We start from the raw sequence: 17,057 nt of genomic DNA, 5'->3' as shown, positions 1-17,057 counted from the left end.
GAAGGCGCAAGTCCTCTGGACCTAACCTCTCCTGTAGTTGTCTTAACCAAACTAAGGGAGTTCTATTGAAGAACGAGGCCGTCGTAGCGGCACGCAATGCCCAGGCAGCCGCCTGGTGCATTTTGAGAATAACGAGCTCTGCTTTGCTGTCCTCAGCCTTCAATCCCTCCGAAACTTCAGATGGAATGAGGACCGGGGAAGCCAAGGCCGCTATCGGTGGGTCAACAGTGGGAAACTGCAAAATGGTGTCCAATTGCGGAGTGGAAGCATAAAGCTTTCTATCACCATTGCTAGGGGGCGAGACTGCGGGGCTGGGACCATTGTTTTTGGATTACGTCCAGAAACAATTTGGGTGATGGAATAGCCTCTTGTTCTTATACTTGTTCAGTGAACAAGCGCTCTGTGGGATCAAGGCCCACCTCGGTACTGTCCTGGGTGGTTGCCCCCCCCTCCCCAAATTGGAGGTGGCCTTGGGTTTATAACGTAGAGATTTAAATAGGGCTGGTCTGAAGAGGCCCGAAAAAGGAACTTTATCCTGAATCAGACCTTCAACATCTGATAACTCTAAATCCAAAATCTCACCTTCCTCCCCTAAAACAGACCCCTCACCGTAGATGGAAGGCAAGGGAGAAGGGGGATCAGCCTGAGAGGTGGCTAAATCTCTGGCAGAAATCAAATTCCTAGAGCGTTGACTCCTACGCTGTAATTCTGCATCCACTCCCCTAGATAGGGCAGTGGCAATCATGTCCCTGAGCCCAGGGGAGAGGTCAAATTCTGAAGTATCCTCCGGTCTGCTGCCAGCAGCCATGGGAGTAAAGGTGGCTGCGGTGCCTGAACGGGAGGGGGCCGGGCCTGGGCTGGGCTCAGAAGGACCAGACGAGCCCTGAAGGCCTGACTCAGGTCCTGCAGTTGTGAGATCCTGAGGGAGAAGGAGGTCTAGGGACCAACCTTGAATTCCAGCTAGGCCGGAGGTAGAAGGCCCTTCAGGCAGCAGGTGGCCTGGGGGTTGAGGGAGCCCTAGACCCATTCTTGGTCTTACTGGTGCGCTTAGCGGTCCTGGCAGGAGCCGCTGAGGTGGCGCGGGATCTGTGGCTGGCGGCCCTGGTGGTGGTCCTACCCACTCTAGATGAGGCCCCAGTGGCATCGGAGGACAACTGAGGAGAGGTGGAAGCCCCAGCGCTGCCCCCGATAATAGAACGATAATGTAAGCTAAGTTGAAAGGGCTCAAGCTCATGTTCACTGAAATACCAAATGCCGATTGCAATCGAAGCAGGAGGCCGTGAGAGATCAAACTCGTGCTCCAGTAGAATGGTGGTGAACCGACCTCTGTGGAGCAATGAATCTGGTGATTTTACGCCACTGCGGGCGTGAAGATGAAGCCACGCCCAGCCAGACTGTTTGTCGGCGCAAAAAGGGCTCCAAAAAGGCCCCCGCGACCAACAGCGGGGATGGAAGATTTAAATCAGCGAGGTACAAAGGCTGCCACCAGAATGGAGGAAGCCTGCCTTGTATCTTGCCAGCGACCGCAGCTGCAGCTTCCAGAGGCTCTCGAGGTCGAGGTAATACAGGGAGTCCAGCCATATGGCGTCACCAGGCAACTTCGGGGGGAAGGAGGGGGCGACAGACAGCGGCTAAAGCGGGCGGGGCGGCAAACCGATCCCCAGCCTCCCTCGGCAAGACAAAACGAAGGCGGTGAACTGACCTTCCCACAACGAACAACGGCACGTCCTAGCCTCCAATAAAGAGGTTCCCTGGCCCCGAAGGCTCCGGGAACGCTAAAATCCAATTGACGCTTTAAACCAAGAGAAAACGAACCTATTTGTAGAGATGTTTACCGCTTCGCGAAAGGAGCTCAAGCTGGTGAAGGGAATCCAAGCTGAATAATAATAATGATGAATTTGCCTAGTAACCCAGAGAGAATAATTTTGCGTCTCTTTAGGCTGGACTGAGTTAAAAAACTAAACCAGTCCAGTCAGAGGAGGCGTGGCCAGCAATTTGCATAACTCATTCTCAACGTTAATGGACAAAGTTAACCCATGCTTGAATTCCCCAAGCAGCGCACAGGAGAATGATCCAGTCTTGCGCCTGAGATCAAGGTCTCACAAACAAGGAGCCTCACAAGGTCTCACAAATAAGGAACCTCACACGGTCTCACAAATAAGGGATACTGCATCCAGTTTTGTTCACCACACTAAAAAAGATGTGGAAACTCTAGAAAGAGTGCAGAGAAGAGTAACAAAGATGATTAGGGGACTGGAGGCTAAAACATACAAAGAACGGTTGCAGGAACTGGGTATGTCAACTTTAATGAAAAGAAGGACTAGGGGAGACACGATAGCAATGTTCCAATATCTCAGGGGTTGCCACAAAGAAGAGGGAGTCAAGCTATTCTCCAAAGCACCTGTCAGGACAAGAAGCAATGGGTGGAAACTAATCAAGGAGAGAAGCAACTTAGAACTAAGGAGAAAATTCCTAACAGTGAAGACAATGAATCAGTGGAACAACTTGCCTCCAAAAGTTGTAAATGCTCCAACACTAGAAGTTTTTAAGAAGAGATTGGACAACCATTTGTCTCAAGTGGTGTAGGGTTTCCTGCCTAAGCAGGGGGTTGGACTAGAAGATCTCCAAGGTCCCTTCCAACCCTGGTATTCTATTCTATTCTAACTTCCAGAAAGGTATAAGCATCTATTCAACAAAGTTCCGAAATCACCTGCTGCATAGATTCGACATTCCAAATGCGAATGGTATTGTCTTCGGACACCGTCGCCAGCTGTTTCTGGGAACTGTCCACTGAAAACGCCAAGACAGTGCCCACGTGGGACCTCATGACGGTGCTGTAATTCCTCGACTGGATGTCCAGGCAGCCCACGTTCCCGGTGGCGGTGGTGCACAAAACCTTCAGATTGTCTGGGCTGATTCGAGCCGAACTCACTGGATTGTTGTGCTCTGGAAGAAAGATGCCAGCTTAGTCAGCATTCGAGGGACATGGTTAGATTCACCGGGCAAAGGGAACAGTGAGGCATCTGGAGTTTCTTGGTGAGGATGCAAATAAGAAAAATGAGATGAGGTGAGGTAAGATGGGATGGATAAGATGATTTGGTAAGGTAAGGTAAGATAGGACAGGACAGGACAGGACAAGACAAGACAAGAAGAAGGCGAAGATGAGGACAATCTTTATTGTCATTTTTTACTGTGAGCACACTGGCCCACATTAAAAATGAAATTCTGGTGTCTGCTCTCAAAAGAAAGGTAAGGTAAGGTAAGGTAGGACAGGATAAGGACAAGGACAAGACCAAGACCAAGATGAAGACAAGACAAAGACAAGACAAAGACAAGACGAAGATGAAGACAAGACAATCTTTATTGTCATTGTTTACTGTGAGCACACTGGCCCACATTAAAAATGAAATTCTGGTGTCTGCTCTCAAAAGAAAGTATTTATTTACCCATTCCCACACATGACACACATATAACATGCAACATATATACATGCATATATATATTGTCAACCCTGAAGCTGACCTGACTGTGGTCATTTTTCACAACTTGAGGGATAGGGAGGGGGCAGTTTGAATCCCTAGTGCTGCGTAATGGAGTGAGCTCCCGCTACTTGTCCCAGCTTCTGCCAACCTAGCAGTTCGAAAGCATGTAAAAAATGCAAGTAGAAAAATAGGGACAACCTTTGGTGGGAAGGCAACAACGTTCCGTACACTTTTGGGGTTTAGTCATGTCGGCCACATGACCACGGAGACATCTTCGGACAACTCTGGATCTTCGGCTTTGAAACGGAGATGAGCACCAACCCTAGAATCAGGAACAACTAGCACATATGTGCGAGGGGAACATTTACTTTATAGGTTATTGAATGACTGTATAACTACCTGAGATCATGAACTAAAACACCTTCAAGGTCAAAAGGAGCCCAGTCTCATAGGAGCAAATTTATGACCTCCAGTGTCATTGGCAATCTTTCCAAAGTCATCTCCAGTTGATCTCCTGAATGGAAGACCTACCTACTTTGTGATCTTTAAGCTCTACGCACCTGCCTCCAGGAAGACTTCTGAAAAGTCCAAGGGCCATAGGCGCAGGTAGCCATCGTCAGAGGCAGTGGCACAGAAACTTGAAGAGAAGCAGATGCTGTTTAGGGATATCCCAGGGCCTAGAAGGGGGAAAAAAAGAGAGAAATCCAGGATGCTCTGAGACACAACAGCTGCCATTGCTTGAATCCTTTTTGCCCCATCACGAGTTTGCCCCATCACGAGTTGATCCTTGAAGCCCTTAAGACCCGTAAAGATAACATTCTACAACTACCCCAAAACAATATCCCATCACTTCAATAAGTCTATAAGAAGAGACTTCTGTTCTGACCTAGGCTTCCCAAGATCATGAAGCAGACTCCTCGTCCCAATAAAACCTCTTTTACTTAGGTTCAAGGGAATTCCTCTCCAGCAAAGCCAGAGCAAACAGTCTTTCATGAGATTTCACAACTACAGACCTTGATCAGGCTTGGAGACCTGCCAGGCCGATATCTCCCAAATGCCACGCTGTAGCAGCAATTACTTGGCAAGGAGTCAGGAACAGATCTTCACTCTAATGAATCGAACTAATTGTCTCCTGCAAACTCCCCTCCCCTTTAGCTCCTCTTTTATTTACTCTGGAAGGGGCCATTCACCATCCACCTGTGCCTTTATTCCCGAGTTGGCCCTTGTTCCTTAACTGTTCCCTTTTCCTGGCAGCTCTGCACATGCGCACATTGGGAACAGGCTCCAGCTGTTCTTCTGCCCCACTGATCTCCAACTCCAAAGGCAGCTGGTAACTGTCAGATGGCTCTGGCCCCCTCTCTGCCTCCAATGCAGAGCCCTCATTAGAGACTTCCCCAGACTCCAGGACTGGCCCATGTTCCTCCCCAACCTCCTCACTATCTGAGTATGCCACCAGCTACGCTGGCCACTGGCGGGCCACAACTTCAGGGTTCAGCGAAATACCATTCTTCTCTTTTTTGCCCCACAAACCGATGAAGCTTCTGCGTCCACTAAGAAGCCCCTTAAGCTTAGGAAAATGCAGCCCAACTTAAAATAGGATGTCTTTTTCAGGATTCTTCCATTTAATAGCACTGCTTAAGTTGTAAATTCGGTATCTCCAATATGATATTCATGAACACCAGTGGCCTAATGTTTTTTCTCTTAGTGCTCGCTAGCCACAATATGTTACCTGATCTTATTTTATTTGTTTTACTTCATGACTATCATCACAATTTATCACTTACAGCTTTTATGCATATTGAGAGTTTATGCACCGAAGACAAATACCTTATGTGCCGAATCACACTTGGCCAATAAAGAATTCTATTCTTTTCTATTCCATTCCATTTATTCTCTATTTTTATTCTCTTATTCTATTCTATTCTCTATTCTTATTCTCTTATTCTATTCTATTTTCTATTCTCTGTTCTTATTCTCTTATTCTTATTCTATTCTAATCTCTATTCTTATTCTATTATTCTATTCTCTATTTTTATTCTCTTATTCTTATTCTATTCTAATCTCTATTCTTATTCTCTTATTCTTATTCTATTCTCTATTCTTATTATCTTCTTCTTATTCTATTCTCTATTCTCTATTCTTATTCTATTCTATTCTCTTATTCTTATTCTATTCTAATCTCTAATCTCTATTCTTATTCTCATATTCTTATTCTATTCTAATCTCTAATCTCTATTCTTATTCTCTTATTATTCTATTCTATTCTCTATTCTTATTCTATTATTCTATTCTATTCTCTATTCTTATTCTCCTATTCTTATTCTCCTATTCTTATTCTATTCTCTATTCTTATTCTTATTCTATTCTCTATTCTTATTCTCTTATTCTTATTCAATTCAATTCTATTCCTATTCTGTTCTGAAAAATACAGATAATCCTTGATTTACGGCCATTAGTTTAGTGTCCATTCGAAGTTACGACAGCAGTGAAAAAAGTAACTTATGACTGTTTTTCACACCTATGACTTTTGCAGCATCCACATGGTCACTTGCTCAAAATTCAGGCTCTTGGCAACTGGCTCGCATTTATGACGGTTGCAGTGTCCTGGGGTCACGTGATCCCCTTTTGCGACCTGCTGACAAGCCAAGGGGAATGGGGAAGCCAGATTTACGTAATAACCATGTTGCTAACTTTCCAACTGCAGCAATTCTCTTAACAACGGTGGCAAGAAAGGTGGCAAAAATGGAGCAAAGCTCACTTAACAAACTGTCTCACATAGCAACAGGAATTCTGGGCCCCAATGTGGCTGTAAGTCGAGGACTACCTCTCTTAGCTAATATCCTGCAAAGTGAAGTGTCAGCCTTGAGTGTAAGTTTAGTTTTTTGTTTTTTTTTTAATGCCCCCAGGCTCAGTTTATCATCCGGAGATATTTTTAAAAGTTCTTCTGGGCTCCTCTAAATCCCCCACCCCCCCCAAAAAAATTCCCAGAAGTATGAGCTCACACCTGAATTAAAAGCGTGCTTCTCTCGCTGGGGAGCGGGTCCCGTCTCCAAGGGCAAAAGGCGACGGACATTTTTGACAGTGACATTCTTGTAGTCAATTTCTAAAACGTGCCCACTTCTGCTGCAAACAAACCTAGGGGAGGAAGAAAGGGAGGGAGGAATTGCGTTAATTCTTAAATCAGTTCTTGCTTGTGGCTATTGTGTCATCAGTAAGTCACTCTGAGCCTCGGTGGCGCAGTGGTTAGAGTGCAGTGCTACGGGTTACTTTTGCTGACTGACTGCAATTTGGCAGTTTGAATGTCACCAGGCTCCAGGTTGACTCAGCCTTCCGAGGTGGGTAAAATGAGAGCCCAAATTGTTGGGGGCAATATGCTAAATCTGTAAACTGCTTAGAGAGGGCTGCAAAGCACTGTAAAGCAGTATATAAGTCTAAGTGTTATTACTACTGCTATAACGGCAGTGAAAAAATATGTTTTCCATAAATGGATATTGCATTATGTAAACCAGAGTCAAGACCCCCTATGGATCTAGGTTATGGAGCAACATCCTATACTTCCCTGCTAAAATATGCAGGAGGCAAAAAGGCGGCGGGGGTGGGGGAAACAGTGCAGATTTCCTTTCTGAAACAATTGTTCTTCCTGAAACAATTAAATGCAAAACTAACTTTACTTTTAGAATAGAATAGAATAGAATAGAATAGAATAATAGAAGGGACCTTGAAGGTCTTCTAGTTCAACCTCCTGCTTAGGCAGGAAGCCCTACACCACTTCAGACAAATGGTTAGCCAACATCTTCTTAAAAACTTCCAGCGTTGGAGCATTCATAACTTCTGGAGGCAAGTTGTTCTACTAATTAATTGTTCTGTCAGGAAATTTCTTCTTAGTTCTAGGTTGCTTCTTCACTTGATTAGTTTCCACCCATTGCTTCTTGTTCTACCCTCAGGTGCTTTGGAGAATAGTTTGACTCCCATTTCTTTGTGGTAGTCCCTGAGATATTGGAACACTGCTATCCTGTCTCCCCTGGTCCTTCTTTTCATTAAACTAGACATCCCCAATTACCAGCAACAGTGCTTCATATGTTTTAGCCTCCAGTCCTCTAATCATCTTTGTTGCTCTTCTCTGCACTTTTTCTATAGTCTCAACATCTTTTTATATCACCCCTAATCCTTCTTTTCATCAAATTAGACATACCCTTTTGTTATTCTGGCACTTATGTCTTCAGCGCCATAAACTTTTAATATGGAAGCTGTATGTACAACTGAACATTTAAATTGAGGTGTGACTCAATCCATTAGTAGAAATATTAGCTGAATCACCCATCAACCAAAATGAATTGCTTTCAGCATGAATTGAGATGTCAGTCCAAAACAACCTGCAGCAAAGACAGGGATGAATCTTAATGTGCTTGCTAAGATATCAGGATCCCAGCCCTGCTGATCAACCTTCTAAAGAAAGACAGCCAGAAGCTGCCTTGAAGCATCAGTCTTTGTCTAAAGCTTTGAAAAGAGGAAAACAGTTCCTTACAGTGTCCGGTCCTCGGGTTCACGCAAGGTGGAGTGGCCAACCTCAAAGGCCAGGTCTGTGAACTCCAGAGAACGGTATTCGCCCAGATTCACGGGGCAGGAGCGCAAAGCCCCGCTTTGGATCCGCCACAGCCTCACGTTGTCCCGGCCACATGATACCATCCTGTGGTGGTGAGAGAAGTCAGGGTAGAGAATGAGAAAGGGATTTTTTCCTTCGGGTTCGGAGGTCTTCAAGGAGGGAGGGAGGGACAAAGGGAAAAAAGAATGGGAGGGAGGAAAAGGAAGGAAGGAAGGAAAAGAAAGAATGGGAGGGAGAAGGAAGGAAGGAAAGAAAAGAAAGAATGGGAGGGGTGAAGAAAGGAAAAGGAAGGAAGGAAGGAAGGAAGGAAGGAAGGAAGGAAGGAAAGAATGGGAGGGAGGAAAAGGAAGGAAGGAAGGAAAAGAAAGAATGGGAGGGAGAAGGAAGGAAGGAAAGAAAAGAAAGAATGGGAGGGGTGAAGAAAGGAAAAGGAAGGAAGGAAGGAAGGAAGGAAGGAAGGAAAGAATGGGAGGAAGGAAAAGGAAGGAAGGAAGGAAGGAAGGAAGGAAGGAAGGAAAAGAAAGAATGGGAGGGAGGAAAATGAAGGAAGGCAGGAAGGAAAGTTGATCTAAAAAAGCTTTCCAGCTTGGATGTCAATCTGAATTCACATAAGCATAGTAACTGTGATATGCAACTTTCCCTTCCTTCCCTCTAGAGTCACTCTGGTTTGCTGTTTGGCCTGGACAAGCATCTTGATGCTGATCAGCTTCCGATGAAAGACTCCTTCAATAGCTCCACCAGCTCTCATGCAACGGAGTGCATAAAGAAAAGCTCAAGAGAGTAAATGCCAGGCTGGCTTCTGTTGCTCGGAGTTCTTTACCTGGTATCGTCAAAAAAGGCAATCTTGAAGGCCCGAATGTCCACGTCTGTGTGAGCTTTGGCCAGCATGACCACCTCTCCTCCACGGGTCACCTGCACAGTGTTCCAAACCACCACCACCTGCCAAGGGAGCATACAACAACTAGAGTGATCTTTCCTTGACTGGACACGCCTGATGAAATCTACCGCTAAAACCTTTCTAACAATTCCCAAATCCAAGCTCAGGCTTGAAGCTTTTAAGAAACATCTTAGCATGTTCTATAGGTGGCACATCCCACCCACAAGATTAACTAAAATTAATCAAAACTTATTGCCATGATGTTGGGAATGCAATGTTGCACTAGGAACCTTTTACCATAAGTGGTGGGAGTGCCTGAAAGCTAGGGCTTTTTGGCACCAAACTTGCTGTTTGCTCCATGTGGCAAATTGCTGGGAGGCAGATTTTTTTTTTTTGTGCTAATCAGGCTGTTTGCTGCAAGAAGGTAAGTCAACAACTATAAATGCCTATAGAATGTTCAAATTATTAGACTTATTTTTTAAAGACTGCTTTATTATTGTTCTAGACAGCTTAACAAAATGGATAAGCTTTTTAAAATAAATGCTTGATCTGAAGAGGCCCAGTGCTATTATATCTTCTTTTAAATAGCAAAAAATAACTATACTTCCAGAAAGCCCCATCAATTTTAACAGCATCTGTACAAGTATAGTCTGAAATATAATACTACAAACAGTGTATATTGTCTGTTGCAAGGAGGCAAATTGCTGAGAGACACAAGGAGATATTTTTCCCTTGTTTTCCTCCCCAAAATCTAGGTGTGTCTTATACTTCGAAAAATACGGTAGATGACACTAATCAGAAAAAAAAACAGTATCCTGGAGCAACTATATCTATGAGTATCAAGATATCAGCATATCTTATTTTACATATCATAACGGCAGCCAGAATTATGTATGCACAAAAATGGAAGAACAATTTTGCTCCATTAGAGAAAGAGGCGATAAGGAAAGTCCTAGACCTACAGTGTGCAGAGATGGATAGCCTCACAAATGAGATCAAAGATAAAGGAGAAACAGATTATTATAAGGTATGGAATGAGTGGTATAAATGGTTAGAGGACAGGTGCAAAGATTAAACGAAGAAGATACAGGCGTTAGAAATTAGTAATAAATATGTATAAATGGAAACGACATACAATGAATGACTAACTCAAGAAATGAATATATTGGTATGTATAAAAACACTGGAATTGCATGTATAGATAATGGCATATAAGAGTATGGGGGTGTGAATGCACATAAAATGGATGTATACCAATATGGAAATGTTGTATAGAAGGAAACTGTTAAAGTTATTTCTTTTTTGTTTTAAAAAAATCTGTGTAATTATTATTATTTTTTAAAAGATATCAGCACTTGGACAGCTCCATCTCTATCCAGAGCAAATACAGAAAGGAAAGCAGCTCTAAAAATTTTGAAAAATCCTACTGGAATCAAGGTTCTGCCTGGGAAGAGAGCTTCAGCCCTGAGAAATCTAACATTTTGATCTTTGGGAATAAGTAGATGGGATGAAGAATCATGACCAGGACTCCCTTCCTCCACTCCAGAAGCAGTTAGGCATCTGCCTTGACTTTGGATGTCACCAACAGACAGTTGAATCAATTCACCAAGCAGTTAACTATGAGCAAGTCACGAATCAAATCACTAAAAGCACAAATCATGAAAAATTCTCAACAGCTTTGGCTGGGAGAAGGAATCTTTTTCGGCCCTCAACGTTGTTTCCCAAGTCCTCAACCACCACAAATCTTGTTTGGGAACTGGGAAAGGCTAGAGATACCTCTGTATCTTCTTGATCGATGATCTCTGGCGGGCCAGGGATAGAGGACATTCCTCTATCCTAGTGCTTCTTGACCTCTCAGTGGCCTTCGATACCATCGACCATGGTATCCTTCTGCGGCGGTTACGGGAGCTGGGAGGCACCGTCTTACAGTGGTTCTCCTTCTACCTCTCGGACAGGTTGCAGTCGGTGTTGGTTGGAGGACAGAGATCGACCCCTAGGCCCCTCAAATATGGGGTGCCGAAGGGTTCGGTCCTGTCCCCAATCCTATTTAATATCTACATGAAGCCGCTGGGTGAGATCATACACCGGCACGGGATCAAATATCATCAGTATGCAGACGATACTCAATTGTATCTGTCCGCCCCGTGCCAACTCAGCGAAGCAGTGGAAGTGATGTGCCAGTGCCTGGAGGCTGTCAGGGTCTGGATGGGAGCGAACAAGTTGGCACTCAATCCAGACAAGACCGAGTGGCTATTGATGTTGCCTCCCAAGGATAGTCCAGACATTCCACCTCTTAGCCTGGGGGGTGAAATTATACACCCCTCAGAGAGGGCCCGCAATTTGGGTGTCCTCCTGGACCCGCAGCTGATGTTAGAACACCATCTGTCAGCTGCGACCAGGGGGGCTTTTGCCCAGGTTCACCTGGTGCACCAGTTGCAGCCCTGCCTGGACCGGGAGGCACTTCGAATGGTCACTCATGCCCTCGTCACCTCAAGACTGGATTACTGTAATGCGCTCTACATGGGGCTGCCCTTGAAGAGTGTTCGAAGACTGCAGTTGGTCCAGAATGCAGCCGTGCAGTGATACTGGGTGTACCTAGATACACCCATGTTACACCCATCCTCCGCGAGCTGCACTGGCTCCCTACTGGTCTCCGAACGCGCTTCAAGGTGCTAGTCGTTACTTTTAAAGCCCTACATGGTTTAGGACCTGGCTACCTGAGAGACCGCCTCCTGCCACATACCTCCCAAGGACCAACAAGATCTCACAGGTTGGGCCTCCTCAGGGTGCCATCGACCGGACAATGCCGGCTGGCGGCCCCCCAGGGGAGAGCCTTCTCTGTAGCTGCGCCGGCCCTGTGGAACAATCTACCCATAGAGATCCGGACCCTTACCACTCTCCAGGCCTTCCGTAAAACCATTAAGACCTGGCTGTTCCGGCAAGCCTGGGGCTGTTGATCAATGTCCAGCCCCACTTAGACTGAATGGATGTTGTGTAATTTTAACAATTGTATTTTTTACTTTTAAATTTTTAAATGCTTTTTATCTGTCTGTAAGCCGCCCAGAGTCCCAAGGGAGTGGGCGGCATACAAATTTTATTAAATTGAAATTGAAATTGAAATTGCAGATCCCAGGAGCTATTGATGTCCCATGGAGACCTCTGAGATACCATTATAAAAGAAGCGAGTAAAGGGAGGAAATGTTGTGGCCTGCCAGCGGCCAGCGGAGCTGGTGGCAGATTCGGACAGTGAGGAAGTTGGGGAGGAACATGGGCCAGTCCTGGAGTCTGGGGAAGGCTCTGATGAGAGCTCTGTGTCGGAGGCAGAGAGGAGGTCTGACAGTTATCAGCTGCCTTCAGAGTTGGAGATCAGTGGGGCAGATGAACAGCTGGAGCCTGTTCCCAGTGTGTGCATGCGAAGAGCTGCCAGGAGAAGGCAACAGTTAAGGAACAAGGGTCAACTTGGGAGTAAAGGCACAGGTGGACGGTGAATGGCCCCTCCCAGAGTAAATAAAAGAGGAGCAAAAGGGGAGGGGAATTTGCAGGAGACAGTTAGTTCAATTCATTAGGGTGAAGATCTGTTCCTGACTTCTTGCCAAGTAACTGCTGTTACAGCGTGGCGTTTTGAAGATATCGGCCTGGCAGCTCTCCAAACCTGATAAAGCCCTGTAGATGTGAAATCTCATGAAAGACTGTTTGCCGGGACTTTGTTGGAGAGGAATTCGCTTTAACCTAAATAAAAGAGGTTTTATCGGGACCAGGAGTCTGCTTCATGCTCTTGGGAAGCCTAGGTCAGAACAGGAAAACCCTCAATACCTCCGTATGTTCTACAAACAAAATGCCAATTTACTTACCGTCTTCCCGCGTTTGTCCTTCCCGGTGCCACAAAGAACATTTCCACTGTATGAAAAACTGGGAGTGGGGGGGGGGGGGGGGGGGAGAGAAATGGCAGGTAGAGTCCATCATTTCTAGTTAAGTAAAAATAAGCTACTGGTGGCTGTTATAGCTTAAGAATTGGAGAAGCCACTGCCTGTCAGGATAGATAACAGAGATGTAAACGGGCAGAGAATTTAATCTGTGGAAAGTTTCATGAACTGTTCCAAGGAAACTCAATGCAGATCATTAAATAAATTCTTTATCACCAAATCTAGAAGTCATTCATTCATTGATTCCATTTATGATTCAATGATTCATTCATTCATTGCTTGTTTCCTTGACTATGTATGCAGTCAGGCCTTCAAGATTTCAGTGGCTTGCAACAACCTACTAAAGCACAATAAAATGTCCTCCAATAAATAAAAGCAACAAAATACAATAAACAAGAAGAGCTAGTGATGTGATAGCTGATAACAGATAAGAAATCAGAAAGTCCAGTTGCCTTTAAAATAAAAGCACCTTTGGATGAATAAGAACCTCCATAGACAGCATATTGTTTGTGTAAATAATGCCGAATGTTCATTCTCGAAGAGCCATATTTGGTTTTCAAATGCTTCCAAAGAGCCATCATACAGAGGCCAAACTACTCTGTTTCCCTGAAAATAAGACTTCTCCGGATAATAAGCCCAATCGACGTTAGTAGTGCATGCGCTAAAATAAGCCCTCCCCTAAAATATTTAAACACATGTGCAGCTGGTCCCTGCAATTTCCGGGGGGGGGGGCATGCCCCACCCGCCCCTCATGCACCTGCCATCCACAAACCCTAGCTACCGCACCCCTTCTCTTAGTGGCAGCCGCAAAAAGAGCCTCAGGCCCAGTGACGCCAGGGCTGGCAAGAGTGTGCCAGAAACAGAGACAGAACTTCCAGCCTTCTCTGGATCAGCTGATCCACGGGCCAAGGTTAAGGGGCCTCCTGCACCTCAAAAATAATCAGACCTCCCCAAAAATAAGGCCAAGCACTTATTTCGGGGGTCAAAAGAAAATAAGACCCTGTCTTATTTTCGGGAAAATACGGTAATTATCTATTAGGAGGCTGTTCCATGATAGAAAAGCCACACTTGATACCCTCAGCCCCCTCAACACATGGGAGACTATGAGCTCTTCCAGCTTGCATTCCCCCTGCCCTTTTTCCAGGGTGCCCGGCACTTACCTGAGACACGAGATGGAATGGATCCCAGTTTTAAACACGCAAAGGCACTTCCCGCTTGGGAAGTCCCAGAGACGCACCACACTCATTTCTCCCATCTGTGCGGATGCCAGCAAAGTGCTTTTGTTGTTGAATGCCAGGGCCGCCACCTACAGACACAAAAACCAGGCCACTGTCTGTGCAAAGCGTTTCCAGCAGCATGGGGAATAATGTGGTCCAGCAATGGAGCTGGCAGCAAAGTCGGACAGTGAGGAGGTTGGGGAGGAACATGGGCAAGTCCTGGAGTCTGGGGAAGGCTCTGAGGAGGGCTCTGTGTCGGAGGCAGAGAGGGGGCCAGGGCCGTCTGATGGTTATCAGCTGCCTTCAGAGTCAGACATCAGTGAGGCAGAAGAACAGCTGGAGCTTGTTACCAGTGTGAGCATGCGCAGAGTTGCCAGACGAAGGGAACAGCTAAAGAACAGGGGTCGACTTGGGAGTAAGGCCACAGGTGAGTGGCCCCTCCCAGAGGAAACAAAAGAGGAGCGAAAGGGGAGTGGAGTTTGCAGGAGACAATTAGTTCGCTTAATTGGTTTGTGACTCTCTGAGACTCCTTGCCAGGTTTTGCAGATATCGGCCTGGCAGCTCTCCAAGCCAGATAAGGTCTTTGACTGTAAATCTTCCCTTGAAAGTCTTTGCTGGATGTGAATGAGCAGAATTCAGAGTCAATTAATAAAAAGGGGTTTTGTCGGGAGAAGGAGTTTGCTTCATGCTCTTGGGAAGCCTCGGTCAGAACAGGGAAGTTAGATCACACTCTTGGGAGTTATTACCCGAATCAAAAGGATGCAGGGATACAGGGCAAGAACAAAAGAAGGGCAAGAATAAAAGATCATCGGCAATAAAAAATACTTGGAGGCTAATGCTGATTTGATAGCATTCCAAAAATCAAGACAAATGCGTGAAAATTGATAGAAAAATCGGGTAACTAATATGAATTCCCAGTGCTGGCTGGGGAATTCTGGGAGTTGAAATCTTAAAGTTGCCTATTTTAAGAAACAGAAGCCTAGGCATTTTCCATATAAAACATCCTTTCAATGTCTATATTTGGAATGAGTTTCAGGTTAAAATGTAAGGGAAAAGGAGAAGGAAATACCTTGTTGGTGTGGCCAGCAAAAAACCTCTGTTTGCCAGAATCAATTGCTGTGGCTACAATCAGAGCGTGGCAAGGGTACACCACTACAGCACTGCCGGAAGCCCACAATGCCTGGGTTAAAAAAGAAGAAAACATCAGTACCTTCATAACAGAGGTGCCCCTTCTCAGGGCCTGGGGCTGCTGGGACACCCAAATGCCAGGCAGGTGCCCTCAATCTCTAACTTGTCATTTTGAATAGCATACAAAATGAACAATACTGCATTATGGTAATTGTGTATGTTACCAGAATGAATCATACAAACTAGGTTTAATTGGAGGTCAAATGTTAAGCTTTACCCTGGCTTAATCTATTAGTTTTGCAAACATGGCTTCTTCTACTGTGCTGTTCCAAGACCTAGAGGGATGATGCACCCCAGAATAAGGTCTCATTTTGCTTGGAAGCCTGCTTACCTATTATGTTGCATGCTTATCTTGGTTTTTTTGTCTAAGGCACACATGCTTTTTCTTCCCCCGCTGGAAAGAAATCATCATCTTTTAACAACCCCATAATCCCTTGTGGGGTGGAGTCTGGGCAACTGAATAGAGCTAACAGAGCATTTCCTGGCCGGATGCCCTTCCTGTCACTAATGCGGAGTTTTGTTCAGCAGATATATTCTCGTCGTGCCCAGAGAGAGAAATAGTTGGGTCTACCTAGGAACAAACTCACAGCCCCCTGATTGTGAGGCGAGAGCTCCACCCCTAGGCCACTGCATCACTCCCCCTGCTGGAGAGACATATGCTGCTTAAATAAGGATATACTGACCCATTTGGTGCTGCAACCCCCAAACCCAATAATCTTCTTCAGCTTCAGAATTGGATCTGGTAGCAGCTTCTGAAAACCAATCCAGAGTTACATTGAGTCAGGAAGTATCAAACGTAAAAGACATCAAAACAAACGATAACTTTCTAGTATGGCTCTGCTTTTCTTCACTAAAGAAGGGATGGACAACCTCTGGGCAATATATAATACAGTCTTCCTGAACCTGGCAACTTTAAGATGCATGGACTTCAACTCCCAGAATTCCCTACCCCAACCTTTTTCCATGGACTGGAGAGGGGCTGGTTTTGCATGCTGCCTGCATTCCACAGAGGGGGCTTTGCTTGTTTTTTCATCCCAGTGACTGGCATGACGTGGCCAGGTGCCAGTCCGGGGAACGGGGGTTGGAGACCCCTGCCCTAGCCACCATGTCTAAAAAAACAACTGATCTAAATGTCTCAACACTCTGATCTGGTTTTAAGCAGCTTCCATCATTCATCATTGGTCCAATTTTCCCTTATGGCTAGAACTAAAATATCATCAGTCACAGAAAGGAGCTGATGGTAGGAAGGAAAAAATGAAAGAGGTGGAGATTCAGAAGTAACCTCCTGTATTTTCATCCAATATATTTTTTTGCTTCATACATGGTTGCAAAATATGACATAACAACATATTGATTTAAAACCTGAAATATTCTTATTGGGGATTACCAGAAACCTATAGTAAAGAAAATGTATATGTGAATATCCATGTCATAACAGCAGCTAGAACTGTATGTGCACAAAACTGGAAAAGTGAAGAGATTCCTACAGAGAATGTGATGAGGAAAATATTAGAATGTGCAGAAATGAACAGATTAATGTTGGCTATTAAAGAGAAACAACAAACTGATTATTATATTGTATGGGAAGCATTTTATCAATGGTTAGAGAGTAAATATAAGAACTAGTAATAAAAGGAGTTGTGTAAAATACAGAAAATATATCAATAGTTAATATAACTAATAGAATTAAATAAATATGAAGAGGATAGTTATAGTATTAGACACTTAAGGTATTGGTATTAAGCTAAGAAAGGATTGAATAATGAA

The 17,057-nt window shown here is 44.9% G+C and overlaps 1 protein-coding gene across 2 annotated transcripts in view; it reads right to left on the bottom strand.

The window, feature by feature from the left end:
• WDR90 (WD repeat domain 90) overlaps positions 1-17,057 on the bottom strand; it is a 76,321-nt gene that overhangs the window by 41,485 nt on the left and 17,779 nt on the right. For both annotated transcript variants that reach the window (XM_032231295.1, XM_032231296.1), the window contains exons 11-19: positions 15,974-16,042; positions 15,172-15,282; positions 14,046-14,191; positions 12,814-12,871; positions 8,906-9,024; positions 8,008-8,169; positions 6,487-6,617; positions 4,043-4,159; positions 2,711-2,946 (exon numbers count right to left, since the gene is read on the bottom strand). In XM_032231295.1, the coding sequence (XP_032087186.1) occupies positions 2,711-2,946; positions 4,043-4,159; positions 6,487-6,617; positions 8,008-8,169; positions 8,906-9,024; positions 12,814-12,871; positions 14,046-14,191; positions 15,172-15,282; positions 15,974-16,042 (1,149 nt within the window). The remainder of the gene's footprint in view (positions 1-2,710; positions 2,947-4,042; positions 4,160-6,486; positions 6,618-8,007; positions 8,170-8,905; positions 9,025-12,813; positions 12,872-14,045; positions 14,192-15,171; positions 15,283-15,973; positions 16,043-17,057) is intronic.

This window comes from Thamnophis elegans, chromosome 14, assembly GCF_009769535.1.
Source record: "Thamnophis elegans isolate rThaEle1 chromosome 14, rThaEle1.pri, whole genome shotgun sequence".
Lineage (NCBI taxonomy): Eukaryota > Metazoa > Chordata > Lepidosauria > Squamata > Colubridae > Thamnophis > Thamnophis elegans.
The sequence above is the reverse complement of the archived record's forward strand: the minus strand, read 5'-3'. Positions and strand labels throughout refer to the sequence as shown.